General features: G+C 35.7%; 1 protein-coding gene and 1 non-coding gene across 2 annotated transcripts in view; both read left to right on the forward strand.

Moving 5' to 3' along the window:
* The window catches only part of ARHGAP42 (Rho GTPase activating protein 42), a 306,538-nt gene that overhangs the window by 235,810 nt on the left and 46,321 nt on the right, over positions 1-24,407 (forward strand). The window contains exons 7-12 of the mRNA XM_012454896.2: positions 185-289; positions 2,997-3,126; positions 8,528-8,628; positions 10,501-10,610; positions 15,221-15,299; positions 16,658-16,697. Coding sequence (XP_012310319.2) covers positions 185-289; positions 2,997-3,126; positions 8,528-8,628; positions 10,501-10,610; positions 15,221-15,299; positions 16,658-16,697 — 565 coding nt within the window. The remainder of the gene's footprint in view (positions 1-184; positions 290-2,996; positions 3,127-8,527; positions 8,629-10,500; positions 10,611-15,220; positions 15,300-16,657; positions 16,698-24,407) is intronic.
* Positions 1,071-1,175, forward strand: LOC135274698 (small nucleolar RNA U13). Its single transcript, XR_010342479.1, has one exon. It is a non-coding gene; the product is annotated as a small nucleolar RNA U13 (small nucleolar RNA).

Consider the following 24,407-nt stretch of genomic DNA (forward strand, 5'->3'; position numbering starts at 1 on the left):
AAAGGAAATAAAAATCCTTTTGTGGTTTCTGTTTTATAATCATAAATCTATTGCCTGCCTTGCCAACGCCATTGAAAATGTATTAGTTTGAGGAATTAGAATGAAATATACTTTTCTCCCTATTTTATATTTAATGACCATTAAAACACATTTTCATGGTTTCTTTATCTCTTTATCTTTGCAGCTTTTGTCATTTCTTCAGGGTTTATTTACTTTTTACCACGAGGGATATGAACTTGCCCAGGAATTTGCACCATATAAGCAACAGCTGCAGTTCAACTTGCAGAATGTAAGAGTATACCTGTTCTTACTGTCTCTCAGCAAATCTGATGTTACAGGGCAACTCAGTTATAACCAAGTCAAACCTTGGAATCTTTCAAATACTTGCCTACGTGCAGTAAAACCTCAAGAACTGGGAAAAACCACTTTATAAATGTATTACAATTTTTTTCTAGCTACTAGTAGGAAATACATACCTCAAAACCCTAATCTTGTGTTACAAAAATTTATACTAGCAAATTTTATAAAAATAAATGTTACCCAGTTGCAGACACCTGAAAGTTTTTTGCATTCATCCAGTGTTCTTGTTGATTTACTGGGTGATGCAGGATGAATAAGTTTGGAGAGCCAAATTACAGTATGGTGGCTATAGTTAATAATACTCTATGGAATACTTGAAATGTGTTAAGAGTTTGGGACTTAAATATTCTCAGCATACACAGATGGTAACTATGCGATGATTGATAACTTGATTGTGGTAATTTCATAATGTATACACTTATTGAAACATCACATTGTACATGTTAAATATACAATTTTTATTTGTCAGTTATACCTCAAAAAAACTAGAAAAGAAAATACTAGAAATAAGAAAATAAGACCTTAGAGAAGTCTTATTTTTAAGAGCAAAATTTCTGTATTTGTGAAATGAAGGATTGTACTTTGATAGCAAATGTTCCATCCTTCTTTGAAATTGCATATAAAATATATGCTGTTTATTATTTTCAAATAACAGGTTTAAACGTGGTTTTGAGGCATTCAGAATAACTGCTTTAAAACATAAGCAAGAGATCTTTTTGTAGTTCATGGGTGTGATGATCGGGTGTCCATGTGCACATGTGAGATGTGCAACCCTCTGTACCTTCTTAAAATCTCAGCATGTTACCCGTCTGACTTGGAAAAAAAAAGAGAAAAAGAAAATATTTTATAAAGTGAGAATTATTTCCAAACAGGCCATCTATTTCTATCAGAATTTATTTCGTGAAGTTGTCTGATGAATCCTTTTAGGCTCTAATTCTATAGTTATACAAATTCTGATGTTCAAATGCAGAGCAACACTTGCATTGAAGTAAAAACACACCCAAAAGTTCAGCCCGCCCATTTCACATTATCAAACCTGACAAATGACGATGTTCTAATTTTTGAGGTTTTACTATAACTGAAACCCTGACTGCCAACCACTATATAGCTAAAATAACTTGGAAAACCTTCGCTTAATTTTCTATAAAGTGTGTTTTTCTGCTTATCTGGTTCTTGCCATTGTGGAAATGTCCAGTAAATAAAAATACAGTTAGAATGTCCCATATGAAATGGTTAAGGGGATTTATTCATTTGTGTTTTGAGTTTTAGTTTTTATTTAACTTGCAGAATCAATTTCATCTTTAATTCATTTCATTGTTTTTCAATATGGAATGTATTTAGGCTTTTTCAGCCATTATTAAAAGGGAAAATTATAAAAGCTGAAATACTTTTATCATTTACTTCCACATTAAATAAAATTACATTGAGATTCTTAGGATTCAGGAGCAGGAGAGAGGTAAGGAATTGGGGGAAAATATCAGACCCTTATATTTGAAAGACAAAAATAGTGAAAGTGACAAGAAAATTTTCCTAAGTTGGAGGTTTTTTTTTTCTTAATGGGGCACACACTCTTACTTAGAGTTAGGTGGTGGTGATTATTATATCTTCAGAAGTATATTTTTGAGGTAATGCAAAAGAGGTATTCCTAGAGAAAAGCCTGATTCTATAGCTTAAATAAACTTAATATAAAGTGAGTAATCTATTTCTTGCAACAGAAGAAGTTAGAACTTGGAAACCTATTGATTTATCTGAGTTATTTTAACACTCACTTCTTAATACCTGTGCCAGAAAACCAAGCTACATGTTTCTTCAAAAATAGCCTTTGGTACAGTGGTGACAAACTTTTTTTCTTCACATGTTCAATGTCACATATATCAAAAGTATATGAACTTACTTTGTTTTTTCCCTTGAAAGAAGCTAAGTCCCTGTGTATCTGTTTCTTACCTTAGGTATTTAGGGAATTCAAAGTTTATGTAGTGCATCGTATTTTCTTTTAATTGCCCTAGTTTACCTCCTAAGTAATAATGTTAGAATGTGAAAATAGAAAGTCGCGCGCACGCACACACACACACACACAGAGAGAGAGAGAGAGAGAGAGAGAGAGAGAGAGAAAGACAGAGACAGAGAGATTCAAAGAGAAACACGCAGAAGGTTGTTCAGAGAAGCTTTTACAAAATCAGTTCCAAATCAGACCTTGGACCCAACACCAGAAAGTCATAGATGTGGTGAATAGTGCCAAAAGATTCAAGGTCACCATTGTACAATTTGAGGTTTTGAAATATTATTCCGGGCTGGTCAGGTGGCTCACACCTGTAATCCCAGCATTTTGGGAGACAAACAAATTGCTTGAGCCCAGGAATTTGAAACCAGCCTGGGAAACATAGTGAGACCCCCATCTCTACAAAAAATTGGCCGGGTGTGGTGGTGTGTGCCTGTAGTCAGCTGCTTGTGGGGGCTGAGGCAGGAAGATCACTTGAGCCCAGGAGGTCAAGGCTGCAGTGAGTCATGATAGTGCCTGAGTGACAGAGTGATACTCTGTCTCAAAAATAAATAAAAACAAAACAAAACATCAGTCTGGGTGTTCCTGAAACCTGATAGAATACAATGACTGAAATTATTGTTTCTATTTACTTAAGACAAGGAATAATTTTGAAAGTACTCGACAAGAGGTAGAGCGGTTGATGCAAAGGATGAAATCTGCCAACCAGGACTACAGACCACCCAGCCAGTGGACGATGGAAGGCTATCTGTATGTCCAGGAAAAACGTGAGTCACAAAGACGTAACTTCACGTCTCTTAGACTTAGCATTCTATTCATTTTTCCATGAGATGTGACTTGGTTAGTAATATTTCCTTCAAGTAGGAAGACTGGAATTTCTTATAGCCTCATATCTACTTTCCTGCTACCACCACCAAAGCGAGGATGTTTTTCTACATTTTGCCATCAGGATGTCTAAGTTGGCATATTGTTGAACTTGGAACTTAGAGTCTTCACTGACAAAACCATATAACATGAGTTTAGTTTTAGCATTTAATTGTGATACTTAATCTCAACTTAAAGTTTCATGGAAAATTGCAAACCAAAGCCTTTATTGGGATGAATCATCCTGGTGACTGTGATAATAGTTTTACCCTCGGCAACATTATTTTATTTAATTCTGCCTCTCTTTAATTCCTGAGGTTCGACAATAAGTCCCAAAGCCAATAGTATAGCACTGTTGTAATTGCCTCACATGAAGGACATTTTTCTCACCAAAATGAGAAAAAGCCATTCAGACTTGTATAACTGGACTTCTTTGTGCATGTTACTTATCATTAAGTGGAACTAGTTGGACTGTTTTGACTACATTAACTCTTTCAAACCAGATATGCCCTGAGGCATCATTCTTCCGCTGTTCTTGGTGAAGAAACAGTTGTGTGTGTTTCCAGCCCATTGTGGACCAATGTGAAAGGCTTTTGATACACTGTACGTGCAACGTGATGACTAAAATGCCAGCACATTTTATCTTTGACATGCCCAAGTGATGCTCATTTGTTGGGTAACAGGACACATGCAAATTTAATTTGATCCAGCAGACTCTGCAAACATTTATTACCATGTGGACTTGATGACAGAGGAATACTGGCTCAGATCTGAGTGTTAGGATTTTTCTCTCTCATAACTATCTACCTTGGCCAGTCTACTGTCTTCATATTTAAAAATGATAAAACGAGTGATCTGCCTAGGTGCTCTATAATTAGCGCATAATAAGGCGCTTTCACCCACCCCTGCCACCCTCACCCACCCCCCCCAACAACTGGCCGCAGTTCATGAAAAATTACCAATCCCTTTGCTCATCAATAGGAAATACAGTTTTCACTTAGGGCTCTAAGGAAATTTTTATTTTATTTTTTATTATTATGTTTTTTACTTGAGCCTGGAAAGGACTCTAAGGAAAGTTTTGAATTTTGATTTTAAATGATTTCATACAGTTTTGAGAGCCTCCATGTAACAGTACATTGAGAGGAGCTCACATTTTATACCAAAAAAGAGATTTGGCCAACTGGAAGAATTTGTTGCCAGTGAGGGCAGTGAACATGCAAGTGGCAGAGGAGGTGCCATCCTTGGATTTTTTATTTATTGTCATCTGATTAGATTTTATTTCTTGAATACTTTTCTAGGTGTTCCACACTTGCTGAAATCTTTATGGGCACACAATATGTTATTCTAAACACAAAAGCTTTAGATTAGGTTGCAGTATTTTTTTGTACATCATTTTGAACATATTATTCAGTCCTACTATTCTCAAGCTGTTGGACATTTGGGTCAGTCTATAAGCATAATTTATATATTCCATAATTTGTGGGCTACATGGATGGACTAAGCACAGTGTTTTATGCACTTACCTGATGTTGGTATCTTTTGTTGTAAGATGCCTAACTTCTCTGGGTCATTCTGGACTGATGATAAAGCCCTTTGTGGTACTGATCTCTCCTCTGAGTTGTTTTTTTTCTTTTAAATCTCTCTTAATGGTACCACCCACTGTCCTAGGCTACAGGAATCTAGGCAATCCATTCTTAGCCCAGTGTCTCTCTGTAGCCTTGGGACAAATCTGTCTATTCTGTCTTCTTAATATCCTTTGATTCCATACCTTGTCTCCATCTCCACTGCCTTAGCCCAAGCGAGACCCTTGCAGTGACCTCCTAACTTCTCCCCCTCTACCTCCAGGCTTGCCCATCAGCTAATCCATCTTCTACAGTGCTGCCAGCAGTTCCTTCTAAAATGCTTCTTTGGATATGCCTCTGTTGTCATGGCCCCTTAGCAGTGTCTGACTTGGAGGGTCTCACAGTTACATTCTGCTTCTTATTCGCATTCTCTTTGTTGATATTTATTTCCTCCCCCAAGACAATTTCCATCTTGATTTGATGTGTGTCTCCCTGCATTATTTTTACTGCTTTGTTGGGGCTAATTGGCATAAGTTAATTGCACCTGTTTAAAACATGCAGTTTGATAAATGTTGCCATATGCATGCACCTGTGAAGCCATCGTCACACTACAGCATGATGAGCATATTCATCACCTTCAGAAGTTCTCTCTCGCCCCATTATGATCTCTTCCTCCCGTCTTTTCCCACCTATCATCTTCCCCATTCCCTTTTCCAAGGGATATAAAGAAAAAAGAAATATATTTATATGCTTTTGGGATTATTTTTATATGAGGAGCAAATATGCAAAGCCCCTCCTAACTTGGGATCTTTGAAAGCATTTACAATAAAAACAATCTAACCCGTTTACCAAGATGTATCGATTATGTACTTGCTGTCGCTAGGTGGATAAGTTCTGTGGGGGACAAAAATGAGATAATTATTTGGTTTCAAGGTTTATATTCTGTAGTTGAAAGCATAAGACGCACTTACACAATTAGCCGCCAGTGATCAATAGTAGGTATCAAAGCCATAAATTGAGTGATAAATGGAGATGGATGTGACGGGGTAGGCTTAGCTCATTGTTTGGATACAGAGTTCCACTTTATCTGAATCTGTGGTGTTTATGTTATCCACCTGGAGGCATGCATTAAATCACATTCTGCTAGACTTCAGTGTAACTGAGAGAGCCGGGGTTCCAGAGTCAGACAGGGCTGTGTTGGGATTCCATGCCTGTGCTGACCTGTGACTTGTGCCAATAGTTTTCTGAGCTCAGTCTCTCTTCATTTATAAGAGAGAGAGATTTAAACCCATGTCATAATGATATTGCAAGAATTAGAGATATCACATGTAAAATGTCTCTTCTCAGTAATATAAAAAATAAGAATACTGTACTCACTATGGGCTCTTATTATTCTTTGCAGTTTATCTCATTCAATTCATAAAACAACTCGAGCATATTATTTCTCTAAAAAGAATAACTTTTGTCCCATGCCCTACTGATGAAAGTATTGTCATCTGTAGGTCACAGGCCCAGTTTTGTTAAAATGCTCTTTATAATGTCTGTTATAATAGGCTCTCAGATAAAATATGGGCACTTAGTAGGTATCCAATGAATGTTAATTTCCCTTACACACTGCAAATATTCATCTCAGCCCCTTAAGTCATTGCTGGGTAAGACAATTAAACATCTTTTATTTTGCAACTTTAGAGCTGTAATCAATTTTTATTTTCCCAGACACTTTTGGGGATTTTGGAATTGCTGTCTAAAACATCTGCCCTGGCCTAGTGCTAGTCAACTTTAAAGAAAGCATCATGTGTTTGCAGCAAACTCGAGGATTAAATGCAGGAGGTTCTGAACTTAAGATGGTGGCAGGAAAAAGGGTCTTTGTTTTAAAATGTCATCAGAGCGTTGTAGCAGCTTTATTTTAAAATTATAGCTAATATTGCTTCATAAATTGCCACCTACGTAATGAAGTCACTACATACGAAAATTTCTATCCAGCCACTTTCCACTAATTAGCTCTAAGCCTTTAAGTCTTTTACATCACATATGACAGAATTATCAACAAGTATTATTAAGTGTTATAGTGTGAAATGGTCCCCAAATGGAATTGAATATAATCTTTTGTGATTATGAAGTATATGGCTGCACCCTGTAATTTTAAAATCTGGAGTGGCTTAAGTATTAACCTGGATACCAAGGGCATTATTATGAAAGAAAAAAAAATTAAATGGCTCATGAAACACTTTTCTCAAGAGGTACTTTTTTATATTTCAATTTCTTTCTTTTAAACATGGTTCTGAAATGAAGCCAGCAATAACATGTGCATAGTAGCTGCTAGAAAAATTCACGTGTTAAGCAAGATGGGTCCCTGGATAGAGATGCTATTAATATATAGAAAATAAGCACCATTTTCATCCACTCAGCCCACTATGGTGTTTGGGTGCAGGCTACTTAGCTTCCCTGTGGGAAAACTGAAGGTCTTCCACCTTGGCCTTGGAAACATTGTACTAATGATGCATTCTACTCTCTGGCAAATTCGCTAAGGAGAATACTGGACAATAACATGGGTGCTGTGGAAAAGGGTTGCATGATATTTTAGTGGGGAAAAGAAAGTGAACATTACACATGCAAGTTTCTTCTAATATAGATAGTGGAAATTATTTACATTTTAAAGAGTAATTTGAATTTGTTTTTTCCAGATTAGGAGTAAGAGGAAATAACTCTAAGGTCAGTAAAGTCTTAGAACAAGATACATGATTCATTGCTTTATTCATTATTCATTTGATGATATTGACTGACAACTATATGTCTGGCTCTGTTGTAAGGGCTAAGAATTCATATTCTAGTCAGCTGAACGTCACATGTTTCTGCTCACATAGATTCTTAAAATCTTGTGGCAGAGAGACACAATAAATGGGCTAAATCAGTTTTAAAAAATCATATTTCAGACAGTGATAACCGCTAAGAAGAAATGAAAGCAAGGAAGAGCGATAAGTATCAAGGTGAGGGTGTTTAGATATCAGATGTCTCCCCAGAAAAGGTCATATTATGTAAGTGACATTTAGGAAAAGGCCGGAAGGGAGGTAACAGTGCAAGTCCTGCAGTTATCTAATGGAAACAGCAACTGCAAATGCCCTAGGGTAGGAATGCCTTCATTGTGTTCAGAGACCAGCAAGGGGACCAGTGTAGCTGGAGCGGAGTGCACAAGGCTGAAAGCAGTGGGATATGAGACCGAGGAAAGCATGGGAGGCCACTTACTTGGAACCTTGTGGATAGTAGGTTCTTTGATTTTTATCTGGAGTAAGATAGGAAGGCACTAGAGGGTTCCGAACAAAGGAGTGAATGACCTGGCTAAATTTTTAACAGAATATTTCTGACAGCTTTGAGAGTAAAGAATACAGATAGAAGTAAGCAGACCATTTTTAACAGTTCGGACGCTTATTCCTCATTCTTCCTGACTCTATGGGATACAAGTATACCACTTTTACAGATGGGATAACTGAAGTTCATATCTAAAGTAACTCACAAGTTTTACAAAGTAGGTGTCAGAACTGCAAGTAAAGCCACGTTGTCTGATTCTAAAACACTCCACACTATAGCACTGCCCCTCTGTTCTTTCTCATGCACAGTAAATATTACAAACTAGCATGGTATATGGAGATACTCAGTTGTGTATCATAGCACTGGAGAATGTGCAAACGTGGATACAAATCATTTATTAACAAAATCTGAAACATTTTTTCTTTCTTTACCTTAGGACCGCTTGGTTTTACATGGATTAAACATTACTGTACTTATGATAAAGGAAGTAAAACATTTACAATGAGTGTTTCAGAAATGAAATCCAGTGGGAAAATGGTGAGTTAGTTTTGGTTTTTGTTTGATTTTTTAACTGTTTGTTATTTAAGTAATGGAATTTTAAAAAATCATGTTTGTTTCTCTAGTTAACACATACACATTTACAAAAAAAAATAGAAAGTCAAATATTTTCTCTCATTTTTGTGACCTGAATGACTTGAAATGAGTAGCCAGGGCTTTCATTTAACTTGGCCATGACATATTTATGAGCAGCTGAGTTAAATATAGGAATCCTTCAGTAGATTACAGAGGTGTCATCTCACATTTCCAGCAGCAGAGTTATTTGTCTATGCTATGGGTTGGCTAGCAGCCCAGGAAGGGACTGTCCATGGCTGGAGCAGGCTCAGAGATTCTGTATCTTTCCCCTGGGTGGCCTCTGGGGGAGGCTACGTTTGTCCCTGCATGCCTTGTCCGCTTCTGCACTGCATACTGTTTGCCAAAATGCCGGCTAACAAGGTTTCTCAGAAGAAACCAATAGATGCTCACTTATCCCAAAAGTAAATTGGTTACTGAATGTCTCACATAGCTAGTGAACAGTATAGAATACAGTATACTTTGAGGAAATGCGACAGAGAGCTTTATTGCCTGTAGCATATAATCTTCTTGTGAGTTAAGGTCACAATATGGCCAATGATTGAACTTGTGAATTAATTAGGTCACAATCTAAGTATCCTAGAGCTGGGAGTTACGCTAAAGATAATTTAGTCCAGCCTTATTTTAACCGATTAGGAAATAAAGTTAGTAGAAAGTAAGTGCCCTGCCCAGATAATTAGTGGTATAGATCATGGCAGAGGTAAATGTGGATCTGACTTAGACACATACTCAAATACGTCATTAGAAACTTACTGTACTTGGGCATTCATCAGAGTCTGATAATTCAAACTGAAAGACATAAAATACAGGGGAACATAGCAGAGAAAAAGAAACCTTAGTTGCTACCATCATGGGAAGTTACTATGTGCCATAACACACGTAGTTTCTACTCTCATAGTTACTACCATAAATCTAACTTATGTGACAGTGAGTTAATAATGTAAGGAGACCAAGCCAAAGGTCTGTTAATAAATTGATGACATTTGCAACCAAAGAAAAGAAATAACCATACATTAGGTAAATGTTCCCCTTAAAATAGACTGGCATCTCAGTTACAGAGGGAATTTCTAAGAATGTGGCCTACGTTGGATCTTGTCCCGAGAGTCGGTTTTAGTAGCAGAGTAGCAGTGTGTTACCAGCAAAACAATCGCATGGTGTTAGATGGGTGCAAAAGTAATTGCATTTTTTCTCCATTATTTTTAATGAGAAAACCACAATTCCTTTTGCACCAACCTAACATATGTGATAGCAATAGCATTAAATCATGTATATACTGGCACTATATTATTTTGATAGTTCTCTTGTAATCCTGAGCTAGCTATCATTTAAGGCTCCAATACAAAGACACACACATGATACTAATCTCTGCAATCCAGGGAGTTTTGGTTAAGAGCAATAAATGTTGTATCACTCTGTATATCCAATTCTGATGTTAAGTGACTGTGTAACTTTATATCTTTTTAAATCTAAGTACTGAGGGAATGTACATTATAATATAATTTAACACTGTAAGTAAATATATTGAAGGTTACTGCACAGACATGTTACAGAATTCTTTTGGATAAAACATGTATTTGCCATTAATTAGCAAATGGTTTCATATATTGTGATCAGACAGCTAATGTTAGAAATAAACTAAAAGGACAGGGTATGATGTGATCTTTATACATAACCTATACTCTGTTAAACATTTTAATATGGCAACTTGAGCACACTTATTTAATAAGTTTCAGTTCACCTTGTCAGCGTGTTAAAACTGTGGTACTCTTCTTGTTTCAGAATGGCCTTGTTAGTAGCTCACCGGAAATGTTTAAATTAAAATCTTGTATCCGACGAAAGACAGATTCAATTGACAAACGATTCTGCTTTGACATAGAAGTAGTTGAAAGGTTTGAGCTTTTCTTTTCACTTTATTTTTTTAAATAAGCTAAACGATGTTTCTTTCTGTATTTAAATATAAACATGAGACAGCATTCAAGTGTTTTCCAGTCTTTAAAAAAACAGTATGCATGTTTATTTCATTCTTTCATGTTGTTATTACACGATAATTTCAAGAAAACAAGTCAGATCCAGGATGCTAGAAAAAACTAGCATCACTCAAAGCAGAATCTGAAAAATCATTATACGCGACTGTATTAGGAGAAGGTGCATGTAGTGGCCTCGTGGCCCCCATTACGATGAAGGAATCCAATAGCATATTTCATGGCCCCAGGATCAGCCTTTTGGTGGGCTTTTGAAGCTTGGTGGCCTTGCTTCCAAGGAATAAGATACAGGTGGGAATACCATAAGCTTCTTTCAGCCAACTAAGTTTGATGCCTGTAGGATGCCGACTGTGTACAAAGCACTGTTCTGGGTATCCTTAGCCCAAAGTATTGGAAGAGATGTAAATGTCATGACTCTAAGTTTGTAATTTAGTGGAATTACTTAGCTCTACTCTTTATTGTATCAATACTAGTAGAATAAAAAGAAAATAAGGAGTATGCTTCTTGCTCTCTGCTCTGTAATCCATGATCGATTTTTCTTCTCCTGCATTACTAACACAATATCATGAATACCCTAGCTTATCGTATGTGTCCATCCATGTATACACTTTGTATACGATGACTTACTATATATGCTCATATACTATAGTTTCTAGCTACAGGTATACCTCAGAGATATTGCAGGTTAGGTTCCTATGATACCCACTTTATTACAGTGGATATCATAATAAACTGAACCAGAAATTTCTGAGTTTCTCAGTGCATATAAAAGTTATGTTTATATTACACTGCAGTCCATTAAGTGTGCGATAGCATTTTGTGTAAAAAAAATACATCCCTTAATTTTAAAATATTTTAAATAATATGAATGGTCATCTGAGTCTTCAGCGAATAGTAATCTTTTTTCTGGGGAAGGATTTTGCCTCAATGTTGGTAGCTGCTGAGTGATCAGCATGGTGGTTACCAAGGGATGGGGTGGCTATGCCCATTTTCTTAAAATAAGACAGCAGTAAAGTTTGCCACATCAGTTGACTCTTCATTTCAACAAAGATTTCTCTGTACCATGCAATGCAGTTTGATAGCATTTTACTCAGTAGGCCTTCTTTCAAAATTGGAGTCAGTCCTCTCAGACCCTGCCGTATTGCAATGTCAGCTAAATTTATGTGATACACTAAATTCTTTGTTATTTCAACAATGTTTATAGCATCTTCACCAGGAGTAGGTTCCATCTCAAGAAACCACTTTCTTTGCTTAGCCGTAAGAAGCAAGTCCTCATCCTTTCAAGTATTATTATGAGATTGCAGCAATAAAGTTACATCTTCTAGAAGGCTCCACTTTTAATTCTAACGTTCTTGCTGTTTTCACTATATCTGCAGTAACTTCCTTCACTGAAGTCTTGAAACCCTCCAACTCATCCCTGAGAGTTGGAATCAGTTTCTTTTAAACTGCTGTTAATTGGATATTTTGGCTTCCTCCCATGAGGGATGAATGTTCTTAATGGCCTCTAAAATTATGAATCCTATCTAGAAGGTTTTCAGTGTGCTTTACCCAGATCCGTCAGAGGAATCATTACTTATGGCCGTGAAAGCCTAATTAAATGTATTTCTTAAATAATAAGACTTGGAAGTCTAACTTATTCCTTGATCTGTGTGCTACGGTATGGATATTGTGTTAGAAGGCATGAAGATATTATTCTCCATGTAAATCTCTATCAGAACTCTTCAGTGACAGTTGCATTGTCAATGGGCAGTAATATTTAGAAGGAAACCTTTTAATCTAAGCAGTAGATCTCAGCAGTGGCTTAAAATATTCAGTAAACCATGCTGTAAACCGTTGTACTATCATTCAGGCTTTAATTTTCCATTTCTAGAGAACACATAGAGCAGATTTAGCATAATTTTTAAGAACTCTAGGATTTTCAGAATGATACATGAGTGTTGGCTCTGACTTAAAGTCACCAGTTACGTTAATTTCTAACAGAGTCAGCCCATTCCTTGAAGCTTTGAAGCCAGATAGTGACTTCTTTCTATCTGTGAAAGCCCTAAATAAGGCCATCTTCCAACAGAAGGCTTCATCTCCAGTGAAAATCTGCTGTTTACTGTAGCCGCCTTCATCTTCTGTATAACGTGCTGCAGCTTCTACATCAGCACTTGCTGCTTCATGTTACACTTTTATATTATGCAAATGGCTTCTTTCCTCAAACGTGATGAACCAACTTCTAGCTTCATACTTTTAATCTACAGCTTACTCACCTCTCTCAGCCTTCATAAAATTAAAGACAGTTAGGGCCTTGCTGTGGATGAGGCTTTGGCTTAAGAGAATGTTGACTGGTTTGATCTTCTATCCACACCACTAACACTTTACCCATATCAGTAATAAGGTTGTTTTGATTTCCTAGCATTTGTGTATTCACTAGAGTGACACTTTTCATTTCCTTTAAGAACTTTTCCTTTGCATTCACAGCTTGGCTAATTGCTTGGCACAGGAGACCTAGCTTTTAGGCTATCTTGGATTTCAACATGTCTTTCTCACTAAGTTTGGTCATTTATAGCTTCTGATTTAACATGAGAGACATGTGAATCTTCCTTTCACTTGAACACCTAGAGGCATTGTGAGATTATTGATTAGATTAATTTTAATATTGTTCTATCTCAGAGAATAGGAAGGCCCAGGAGAGGGAGAGAGATGGGGAAATGGCCAGTCAGTGGAGCAGTGGCACACACAACTTCTATTGACTGTTTGCCATCTTATGTTGACATGGTTAGTGGCACCCCAGAACAATGACAATAGTAGTATCAGAGATTACTGATCATACATCACATGATAGATATAATAACAATGAAAAGTTCCGAATATTGCAAGAATCACCAAAGTGTGACACAGGCACGATGTGAGCAAATGCTGCCAGGAAAAGCGTGCTGATGTGCTCAACACCGGTTGACACAAGCAAACCATCAATTTGTTAAAAATAGAGTGTCTGCGAAGCTCAATCACGCAGAGAAATTCATTAAGGTATACCTGTATCTAGCAGGGCAATGACCCTATTCTTAGGCTGCTTTAGATTGTGTTGACTCTTTTTGCCCTATATGATTTTTAAGATCCACTTACTAAGTTTCCTCTTGTCTCTCAAAATATCTTTTGGGACTTTGACTGGAGTTGCAGTAAAGTTTTCAATGTGTACAGAATTAACCTCTTCTTGAATATTTTACATATCTTTTTTCAAATTTACCTTTGGGCACCTTCTTTTTATTGTTATTTTGAATAGGATTCTTTTTTATGAGTTCAGTTTTGGTTTCCTAAATGGTTAAGACTACTGTATAGAGAGGGTATTAGTTTATTTATATGTCAAACTCTTATCTGACCTACTTGCTGAACTCTATTAGTTTTAATAGTTTTATGGAGAGACTTCTGGATTTTCTATGTAGACAAATACCGACCTGTTAGTGCTTTCTCTTATTTTAACACATTTCAGTTATATAACCTTGGAGCACTTTATTAAACTCTGTACTTAGGTTTTTTTTTTCATCTGTAAATTAAGAATAGTAAGTACCCACCTCAAAGGATTGTTTTCAGGATTAAATGAGAGAATTAAGGAACATAACACAGTGCCTGTCACATAGTAAGTATCCAACAAATACTGATTTTCAGTATTTTATTGTTGGTATTACTACACTGGCTTAAATCTCCAATATCAAATTAATATTTATATACATTTCCAGTTTCTTGTCATTTTCATGATCTGTCTTCTTGTTTGCAGAAGAGATGTAATTATTATTTGTTTTTCATTCCAGGTCTTTAATCATAAAATATTTATAATAAAAATTTATTCTCAATGTTCCTCTTCACAGATTTCTCAATTTTCTGTTTCAGTTAATCTGTTTCTAATATTTTATATCTTTTCCTTCATACGCTGGTTTTCTCCCGTCTTCTCTCTGCTCTTGGTTTCTTTCTTGAAGTATACCCTTAAGTAATTATTTCAGAATGACGGCATGGGAGAGGATTATTTTTAAATAAATTCATTTCAATATTGTCATCATGATATAGAGAAATGCTTTGGTTTTAGTGCCTTTTTAAATGTTACCTAGTTATGGTATGAGGCTTTCCACATTGTCATATACTCACTGAAATTGTTTTTAGTGACTAGACTGCACCACACCAGGGTCAAGTTCTCATATTGTGGAATTCATAGACTGCTTTGAAGAATGTAACCTTTGCATCCTTTTTGATCATTTCAAGGGAAATATGAAATTAGTGTCTTTCAGACAGTTCTGTACCAAAAACACTTAATGATTTTACCACTTGAGATCATTAGAATTAAAAACTTTTTGCGTATCCAGTGATTTTTCTGAAAGGTATCGTGGTTCGATCTTTTTCTTTTTTAATTCCTATGTTTTTCTCCTCTCTCTTCATTTATTTTTTCTCTTAACTTTAATTTTCTTCAAATTTTATATTTATAGTTAACTTAGAATTTAAAAAGGAGTAAATGTGTAAATATATAAAATATTTGTTTTTAATAGGCATGGGATCATCACATTACAGGCCTTCTCAGAAGCTAATAGGAAACTCTGGCTTGAAGCCATGGATGGGAAGGAACCGGTAAGATTATTATACATTCTATAATTTAGGTTTTATTGTTCTAATAATTACAAAGTATGGAAATTCTTTTCATAGAGAGTATAAAATGTTTTGCCCATTATATAATTGAAAATATTAAAAAAGGAAATCAGAGGAGTGGATACTTTCACTGCTTTCCTAGTCTCACTCATGGCACGTAACTCCACCTTTCTGACTTATTCTATAAGGGGACTTTCAGGAATCACATAAAACCCTAAAGTTACTTCTTAAAAAATGACACACTCATCACCTTTGCTGGACCCATTAAGTTATCTTATTCAGTTAATAATTACCACATGCCCAGTCTTTGCAAGGCCTGTGCTAGGCATGGATGAGAGTGATGAACAAGGTTCAGGGTAAGATCTGATCCTCTAATTGAGATCAGTTTTTAAAAGTAGAATTTGATAAAACTGCCTGTGGCTTGACATTTTCACTTCCATACATATCTCCATTTTTAATAGTTATTTTGAAATTGATATGATAACCCACTTATAAAAATTAGGAAGGCTTATGTAAAAAGGAGGCGGAATCATTCATCACTGTCTGTTTTCTTGAGCTCTGTTATTAGATTAGCAGACGGTGAACACACAGAGGAAATAGGAGTCCCCATCCGGTCACTTGAGAACCATTCGTTAGATGGCAAAAAACCTGTACAGCAGTAGTGCCATGCAAAGTGTGGTCCCAAGACTTCAAGACCCTCCCTCAAACTGTTACCAGTCCACAGTAAGATCAGTACAGAAATTATGATGCAGCCTTTAGAAAATCATATAGCCACTTAGGTTATTTCAAGTCTGCTAAATTTAATTTAAAATTTGGAATGCTGCATTGATTCTTTATTGTTTTCTATTTCAATTTTATTATATTGTACATAAATGTTAATAATAGATTTAAAAGAAAATTCACTCTCTACCTGAAATAGTTGAGAAGCCTTGACTTACAGCAAATTTAGGGAATAGTTTGTTAGCCGAGTGATGTGCAAGTTAGGATTGTGTACATTGACAACATGCTAAGCAGGAAACTGGAAGAAGGAGCAATCAGGTGAAATCCATTATGAGATACTTTCTGAGAAAGGCACATTATGCATCATACTGGGGAAGAGAGTAAGATGCATAAATCAGATGAAGGTAGAACCTTGTCCGGGGCTGCACAGCTGTGGATGGAAAAGCAGTGGGTGGTGAGGGTGGCTGAACGACAGGAAGGAAGTTGGTTGGTAGTGGACACAGCAGTTGTAGGACCTTGAAATCCAAGACTCTCGTTTTGTATATTAGTATACAAGATACCACCTTGTTAATCTTTTGTCATTAACTGGAAGTAATGGATGGACATCCTTTGTTTTTTAGATTTACACTCTGCCTGCCATTATAAGCAAGAAGGAAGAAAGTGAGTCCTTTTAATAGTTATTTAAAATTTTGTCATATAGTCATTTTTAACACAAAAACATGTGATTGTAAGTATTCAGGTGAAATAGTGTAATACCATTGATCTCATGGTACAGCAAATTTGAAATTTTTATTTAAAAAGTTTCTCATGTTAAAACCACAAACTACTGGTATTACAGTACCAAAAGTTAATTTTTATTTCTTGGTGTTTATTTACATGCTGTGCTTTATCTCTGATAGAGATTTGAGAAAGTTGATATTTAGCACAATTATTTATAGATATATAATTATATTTTATTATATATTAAACATATAATAATATATTAATAACTAATATATAATTATACAAATATATAATTATATGTTAGCAAATATATAATATATAATTGTATATGATAGCATATTTATGTATCTGTATCTATATCTATATAAATATATAAAACAGTAGAGAGCTTCTTTGTCTTATTTTCTCTGCTCCAGTTTTCTTAGAGGTACAAGACTGAAGACATAAACACTTCTTGCTGGTTTTAGTAGATAGTGACCAAGAGTGTAAAATATAAGGACCTTGTCATTATACATGGTATATGTAGAAAAAGATGTTTTTACTATATTATTACTGAATCATTGTTATGTAGCCATTCTTTATAAACACAGTTTATATGTTTTTTTATTGTGTTCTGAATCCTCTTTAATTACCTGCCAACTTCTTGCTACCTTTTATCTACAGTTGGTTTAGGGTATTTTCATAAGTGCTTTACATAGTCATTTTATTTGATAATTAAAATTAATTTGTGTATTTGTTTTTAGTGTTATGTGTTTAACTTTGAAAGCAATTCTGACTTTTATGTAATGCAATGGATTTTGTCTTATGACTTCTAAATTTATTTTTCAAACAAACTCAATAACCCTGACATTTATTTTTGTTATTTATTTTTATTTTTTAATAGAGATGGGGGTCTCATTTTGTTGTCCAGGCTGGTGTCTAACTATTGGCCCCAAGCAACCCTCCCAGTTTGGTCTCCCAAAGTGCTAGGATTACAGGCATGAAGCACTGCACCTGGCCGACCCTGACATTTAGATTGCTGTGGAAATACAAGTTATGATGGAATAAATAAAAGCTAGGAAAGCACTCATTTGAAAGTTACAAATATTGAATGTATAAAAAGCCTATAGTTTTATCTGAATTAAATGCTTTCTAGTGATTAACTTCAGAAATTATCAAAAGAAAATACATGATGTAAAAGATCTTTCAATAATAAATAACTTACAGTTTTAAAATTATTTATAAATAATATTTTTTAAAATTATTTCCACTTTTTATTCTTACCTTTAGTTCCTTACTGGAATCAAGGAAAGTGATTAGTATAAAATCCTTTATTGCCAACTTTTTTCTAATCACAGATACATTAACCAAATGGTAAGAGTTTTGGATGTACTGAATGTTCATTCTAAACAATCACCTAAAAAGTAATCTGCTGTATAAATTTCGTTTGAGAAGAATGTGAAATGTGTTTTCTAACATTAGTTTGATTGTTGATATCCACTGTAATGTTAGTCCTTTCAAATTTAAATTACGCAAGGGCAAATCTTTCTTATAAAACAATTACACCTATATATAGTATTGAGTAGGGCTTCTGAATGGTGGCCTAGTGAAGTTGATCAGAATATACTGATGCTTAATTAATGCACCACCAAAACTAATATACTTATGTTGGAGAGGGAGTCTGAATCTTTATGCATTACAGAATCATTCTTCTGGAAATAGGTATCCTGCAGTATCAGCCACTGGAAACATCACTGTGCCTTCAATTATAATAATAAAATGGTGTGTGTTTCAGAAAAATAGTGCTCCTATAATGCATATGTTTATATCATTTCTCACATTCTGGCTTTTAGTATGGTGAATTACTTTCTTACCCAGTACTCAGCCCCTTGTGACAGAACCCATCTCCTCTCCATGGTGGTCATTACAGGCCTTCCCTGAGACATGTGCTGAACACAGATCTGCTCTTATTCTTCTCATTAGTACTAGTAGGCTTTTATTACCCATGGGAAGATTCTTGGTCATAGAAAAAATATTATAAACTTCTACTCTAGTGCTTAAAGTTATGAATCTTAAACTTCATTGTTAAGTTTTATTTTTAGTATTTTATTTTCAGCCATTTTTACTTGAAGCTTGTTTTTAATCAATATGCAGATCTTATATGTAATTGCACTAATTTTTAAAACTAAGCCATTTTTACTTTATTTTCATTTCATAAATCTGACAGAATTCTGTCATTTGTTCATTTAATTGGTCAGGTTTCTTTAGACATATCAACTTATGACAAAATAGTAAATTTTATTCTCTCAAAGTCGCCCGAATTAAGCAGATTTGTGATCCTAACAAATACAATCTTCTTCAACACCTAGCAACTTTTTAAATCTAATAAATCACTTTATATATGCAGAATAAGTATTGTGTTAAGTATTGTAAACATTCTAAATAAATACAAAATTGCATACTGATTTCAAAATTTCAAAAGGTCTTGCTACTTTTGTATAAACTAAGCTTATTAAAAATTACACTTATTTTTAGCTGTCACACACATGGTAATTCAAATTTGCTCATCCAAATAGAATCACCACTCTATTGAAAAGTCAAGACTATGGCAGGTTCTACCAGTAAGAGAAACTCTGGCTCAAAGGTACAGGACTGGACACAATTTCCAGAACTTAGCTGCCAGGAGCTCTGGGGTGGACATTGTGGTATTGTTAATTCACCTGAGTGAGGCTTCTTTTTTTTTTTTTTTTTTTGAGATGGAGTCTCACTCTGTGGCCCAGGCTGGAGTGCAGTGGCAGGATATCAGCTCACTGCAACCTCTACCTCCTGCATTCAAGCTATTCTCAAATAAAAAACCAAAATATTGGTCAAGTACAGGATATTGAATTTACAAATACTTTTCTGGTTGTAAAATATGTGGCAATATCCTTGAAATTGTAAGGCTTTGGGAGTGAATTTATTTTGGCAGTGCTAACATCTATCATCAATATTAAACAGTTGCCATTCAGTTAACATTACAACCAAACTAGTCCTCAAACACATGCCATTCAATTAAGATTAGCACTACACTAGTCCTCAAGTCATGTCACTGGGGACATTTTGTAAAAAGTAGCTCACCCATATGTTTTCCATAGTTCTGCCATTTTTGAATACATATTTAAAGGGAACAAATTATATTTTATGACATACCTTTCCTGCCCCAAGACGTTGGGACCAGTCATTAACAGAGGCAAAGGCAGTTAACATTTCTTCTAGGCCTTCTTTCTCTGACACTTTCTACTGGTTCCCTAAGCCTTGTCCCCATTCAAACATGAGTTTTATGTGGTGGCTTCTTAGCTGGTCCTTCAACCCTGGGTCTGGAGAAAGTGAGCATTGTGAAAGAAAAGGCACTTAGATCTCATTCTCTCATGCAGTCAGTTCAACAATATTCCATTGTGCACCTACTCTACTCCAGGTACTATGAATAAGAAAAAGGAAGTTCTTTTCAATTGACGTTTCCGCTAATAACTTCAGAATTTATATGTGTAATGACAAAGTCACCTAACATTCAGTCCTTATATACAAAATTGAAGGGATTGGAACAGAAGATAGTCGTGAACTTTCCCAGCAGCTCTAAATTTCTGCCTGTATGTTTCAGTGACTTCCCCGAGTTTACCTGTGGATATATTCTCCACAGTAATAAGCTGTTTCTGCTCTGCCTCATTCTATGCAATTGCCATCTGTCGTGAATGTTCCTGAGCTTCATACTGTGGTATGAAGTCTACCTAACTAAACTAACTAAACTAGATAGTTTAGTTCTGGAAGTTCTCAGACATCCCTAGGTTATCAACCTCCTTCTTCAACACATCATCCCTTGATCTTTGATCAGTTATAGTTCTGTTTTTATCACAGAGACCTAGGAAGATTGTCATAGCCCAAGTGCTCTTCATGGGCAGAGCAGGATTAAAGAACAATTTGGGCCTGGGCTATATGGAGAGTTAACTGCTCATCCTTATGGAGAAGAGAAAAGGTCCAGTAGGTATCATGAACATTGATACATGTACTGACTTCTTTTTTATTTATTTCATTTAACATATAGCTTCATATTAGTTATCTGTGATAAGGGACGTTTTGATCTGAAACAGGAGATCAGCAAAGTGAATTGAAAATTAAAGACAAGTGTTGCTTTGCTATGTCAACCCTGAGAATGTACTGTAAGGCCAAGTAGATTACATCTATAAGGACATACTAAGTTTTGAATTGCTAGGAAATTGAAGGTACAAGGACTTTTGCTTTGTTAGCTCTGTGGAAGACTATTCTTTTTCCTTTCCTCATGGCTGTTTGAATTCTGTTGAGATTAATAGCTTTTGTGCTGCTAAACTGCCTTATGGAAACTTTTTTTCAGGTTTCAATAAAAGCTTTATCCCTGAACAGTTTACAGAGGGAAAAAAATAAGGTTTAGATTTAACTTTGATTGAATATATTAAGTTCATTAAGTCTGTCTTCTGCTTCTACCCTCACTCGTAGAGTCCAAGTATCATTAATATTATAAAATTCCAATTATAATGTTATAAAATTTGATAGTGGTTGTATTCTGGGTATCCCTCTGGTTCTAAAATGGAGGAGATACAGGGCTGGGGTAGAGTCTGGGACTGGGAAAGTGTTCACAGATGTAACTCGTGTAAGATGATAAACTCTAACCCTTATAGAACCCATCAGAGAATGTACTTGAGCAATCCTGGTACAAACCAGTAACTAGCAAGCCATCAATCAATAAGCTTTTATTGGCTGCCTGCTCTGGGCCAAGCGTTGAGCGCTGATCAGCAGTCCATATTTCTACTGTGTAGGATACTTCCCCTCGTCTCTGTGCTGTTGTCCTCCACAGAAAAAGAATTATCATTAATTGTCAGCCTTTTTCATGGTGCAATTTGATTTAGTAATAACTCTTTCCATCGACATTTGAATACTAAAGAGTTCCCAGGTGTTTTTTATTTTTTGTTTGTTTGGTTTTTGGGTGTCAAGAGGACCCGTTTTAGTTGAATTCTCATTAGCACTGATGCATTAAGTATAGTAACCCCTTCATGGCTTTGCAAGATTGCTCATTTTCCATTACAGAATGTGTTTGTCGCTGACTTCCCTCAGAAATGACAATCCCTGTGACTCCATCATCCACAGTCATTGGAAGACAAACTATTTCAGCCGTCTAGTCCCCTTCTCAGACCTCAGCAGAAACTGCTGGTTGCTCAAGTGAAGGCGCTGGCTACAGTACTTTGCAAAGCAGCCATGAACGGTCACTGCCACTGCTGCTCTTTGCTGTCTTTGTTATGTGAATTAACAAGTCAGTAGTCAAAAGGGATATATTCCAGTTAAGGGAGGAAAAGTTAATTGTGTGGGATTGCCTTTATTTCAGTGAGTTTTGACACAGTGAATTAAGTTATACATAATGAAATCAGAACTGACCAGGTAATGCTTGGTGATAGATGATCCTCAAATCTCAGAGGCTGATGACAGTAAAGATTCATTTGTTCTTTATTGTACATGTCCATATAGGTAAACGGTGGCTCTCTTAACATTGTTTTCACTCTGGAACTCGAGTTGATAGAGAAGCCTCCTTTTGTATCATTGCTGATCGCGAGCTAAGGGAAAAAGAAAATTGCAAGCCACATACTGGCTTTTAGTGTCTGCTGGATAAAGACACCTGTCACTTCTGTTCAGATTTCATTGTTAGTGCATTTCACATGACCAAGCCTGGCTTCAAGGGTGCTGAGAAATATAATCTTGCATGGAGGGACAACAAATATGGGTGAACAGTGATTTCAGTCTGCTATAGTCTGTTCAGCTCTAGTACGAGGATGTATTTTTTTCATGATATTTATTGAAGTATAATGAGCACATAGGGACATTTCTTAATATCCAACTTATTATTTTTTCAGTGACTAGGTTCACAGGGCCTGCCTGGTGTATGCCTCATCTATGTCTATTTGAAGAAACAGATCATTGCTGTATCCACAAATATTTTAAAAATAAGTGACAAAGTGATATATGCCTGTTCAAAAAACACTTGTGGTTGACAGTCCCTTAAGCCCCAGTGATTTCACCCATGCAGGAAAGATGACTTATTCACAAAATTTACATATGCAGAGATTTGCATTTTCTCTAGTCAGTAATAATAAGAATGATAATAGCCAACACTCTATAGCACTTACTATAGTCTAAGCATACACTATTCTAGGAGCTTTGCAAATGTTAACTTACTTCATCTTTAAACAGCGCTGCGAAGACGATACTATTTTTATTTTGTAGGAGAGGAAACTGAGGCACAGAGAGATTAAAACCATGCCTAGTAACAGAGCTAGTAAGTGGAAGAGTAACTACTGCCCTCTCATCTAGTTAGAACTGGATGACTGGCTTCTTTTATAATTTCTTCTTATGTTTTCCTTCTTAGAGCAGCGATGTATAGTCAGGTGCAGATGGCAGAAAACACTAGCATTGAATTAGGCCTGCCCCATTGTTAGGCAGTCTTCAGCGTTTCATTCGGTTTGTCTTCATCTTACCACAACTGTTTAACTTAGATATTGTTACTTCCCTCATTGCATAAATGAAGGAACTTGAGTTTATAAAATATTAGTGACATTTTCTTCACCTCAGACATACAGAAGTGATACTAGAGCTGAGAACTGACCTAAGGTTTGCCTGGCTTTGCACAAAGCTGGATACTATCTCTGCACCATGAAACTACTCTTTCAGTCAAAGCAAAGGATGATCAAAAGAAACAGAACTTCATGCAGTTTTTTTTTTTTTTTTTTTTTTTTGCCAACGCAGTATATTCTTCTGCATCTCTGAATTGATTGATAATGTTGTATTTACTCACATGATGAGAGCTAAGTACAGGATCCATGGAATATGTCAGAACAGCAGCATCTGTAGAATAACCTTGCAGTTAGACGGACTCTCAGTAAGATTTTATTCTCTGTGATGAGCTTGTGACATCGGTTTATTAGAAAAGACTGGAATATTGCTGCCAAACATCCCAGTATACTTTGAGATACAGCCTGGTTATTACTTATTTTTCTCAAAATGATACTTAAGAGGAAATTCGGTTTTATATGTCACAGCTGTCTTCATTCATTTTTGCTGAAAGGAAGTTCTATTGAAATTAAAAAAAAAAAAATGGTTGTCGTTTTCTCTTAATACATCCTTTTATTGAAAAGCAGAACAATGTGACCTCTAGTACCAAACATTTTAAATGTCAGGAACTTGCAGTTTTAATTGATACAAAAATGCTAGTGTCTTGTTTTTACCTAGGGTTACATTTTTTGTCTGTTTTTGTTGTTGTTAAAACTGAAAATTAAATGATTTCTCACTTTTCCATCTTACCTGTTTCCTATATTCAAGAAGTATTTAAAAATATGTGAATGCTTAGTGTTATGCTAGGTATTTGGGGTTATTGGAAACAAGTAGTCTCTCTTTGATATCCAAGCAAAGCTTCACTCTCATGTAGGTAGGTCATCAGCTGCACTCTAATGAGATGCCATGGCCGTTCATTTTTCTATGTTGAGTTCATTCAAAGTATTCACTGAGTTCTGTTCTCCTGACCTAGGACACTGGGTACAAAGAAATAAATGAGCCAGTTCCCATTGATGGCAATACGTATTTTAGTTTTCACATTTTTGTTTCTAGAGTCTTGAA

The sequence above is a fragment of the Aotus nancymaae genome, unplaced genomic scaffold (assembly GCF_030222135.1).
Source record: "Aotus nancymaae isolate 86718 unplaced genomic scaffold, 86718_ANA_hifiasm-v0.15.2.pri h1tg000012l, whole genome shotgun sequence".
In the NCBI taxonomy this organism is placed as follows: domain Eukaryota; kingdom Metazoa; phylum Chordata; class Mammalia; order Primates; family Aotidae; genus Aotus; species Aotus nancymaae.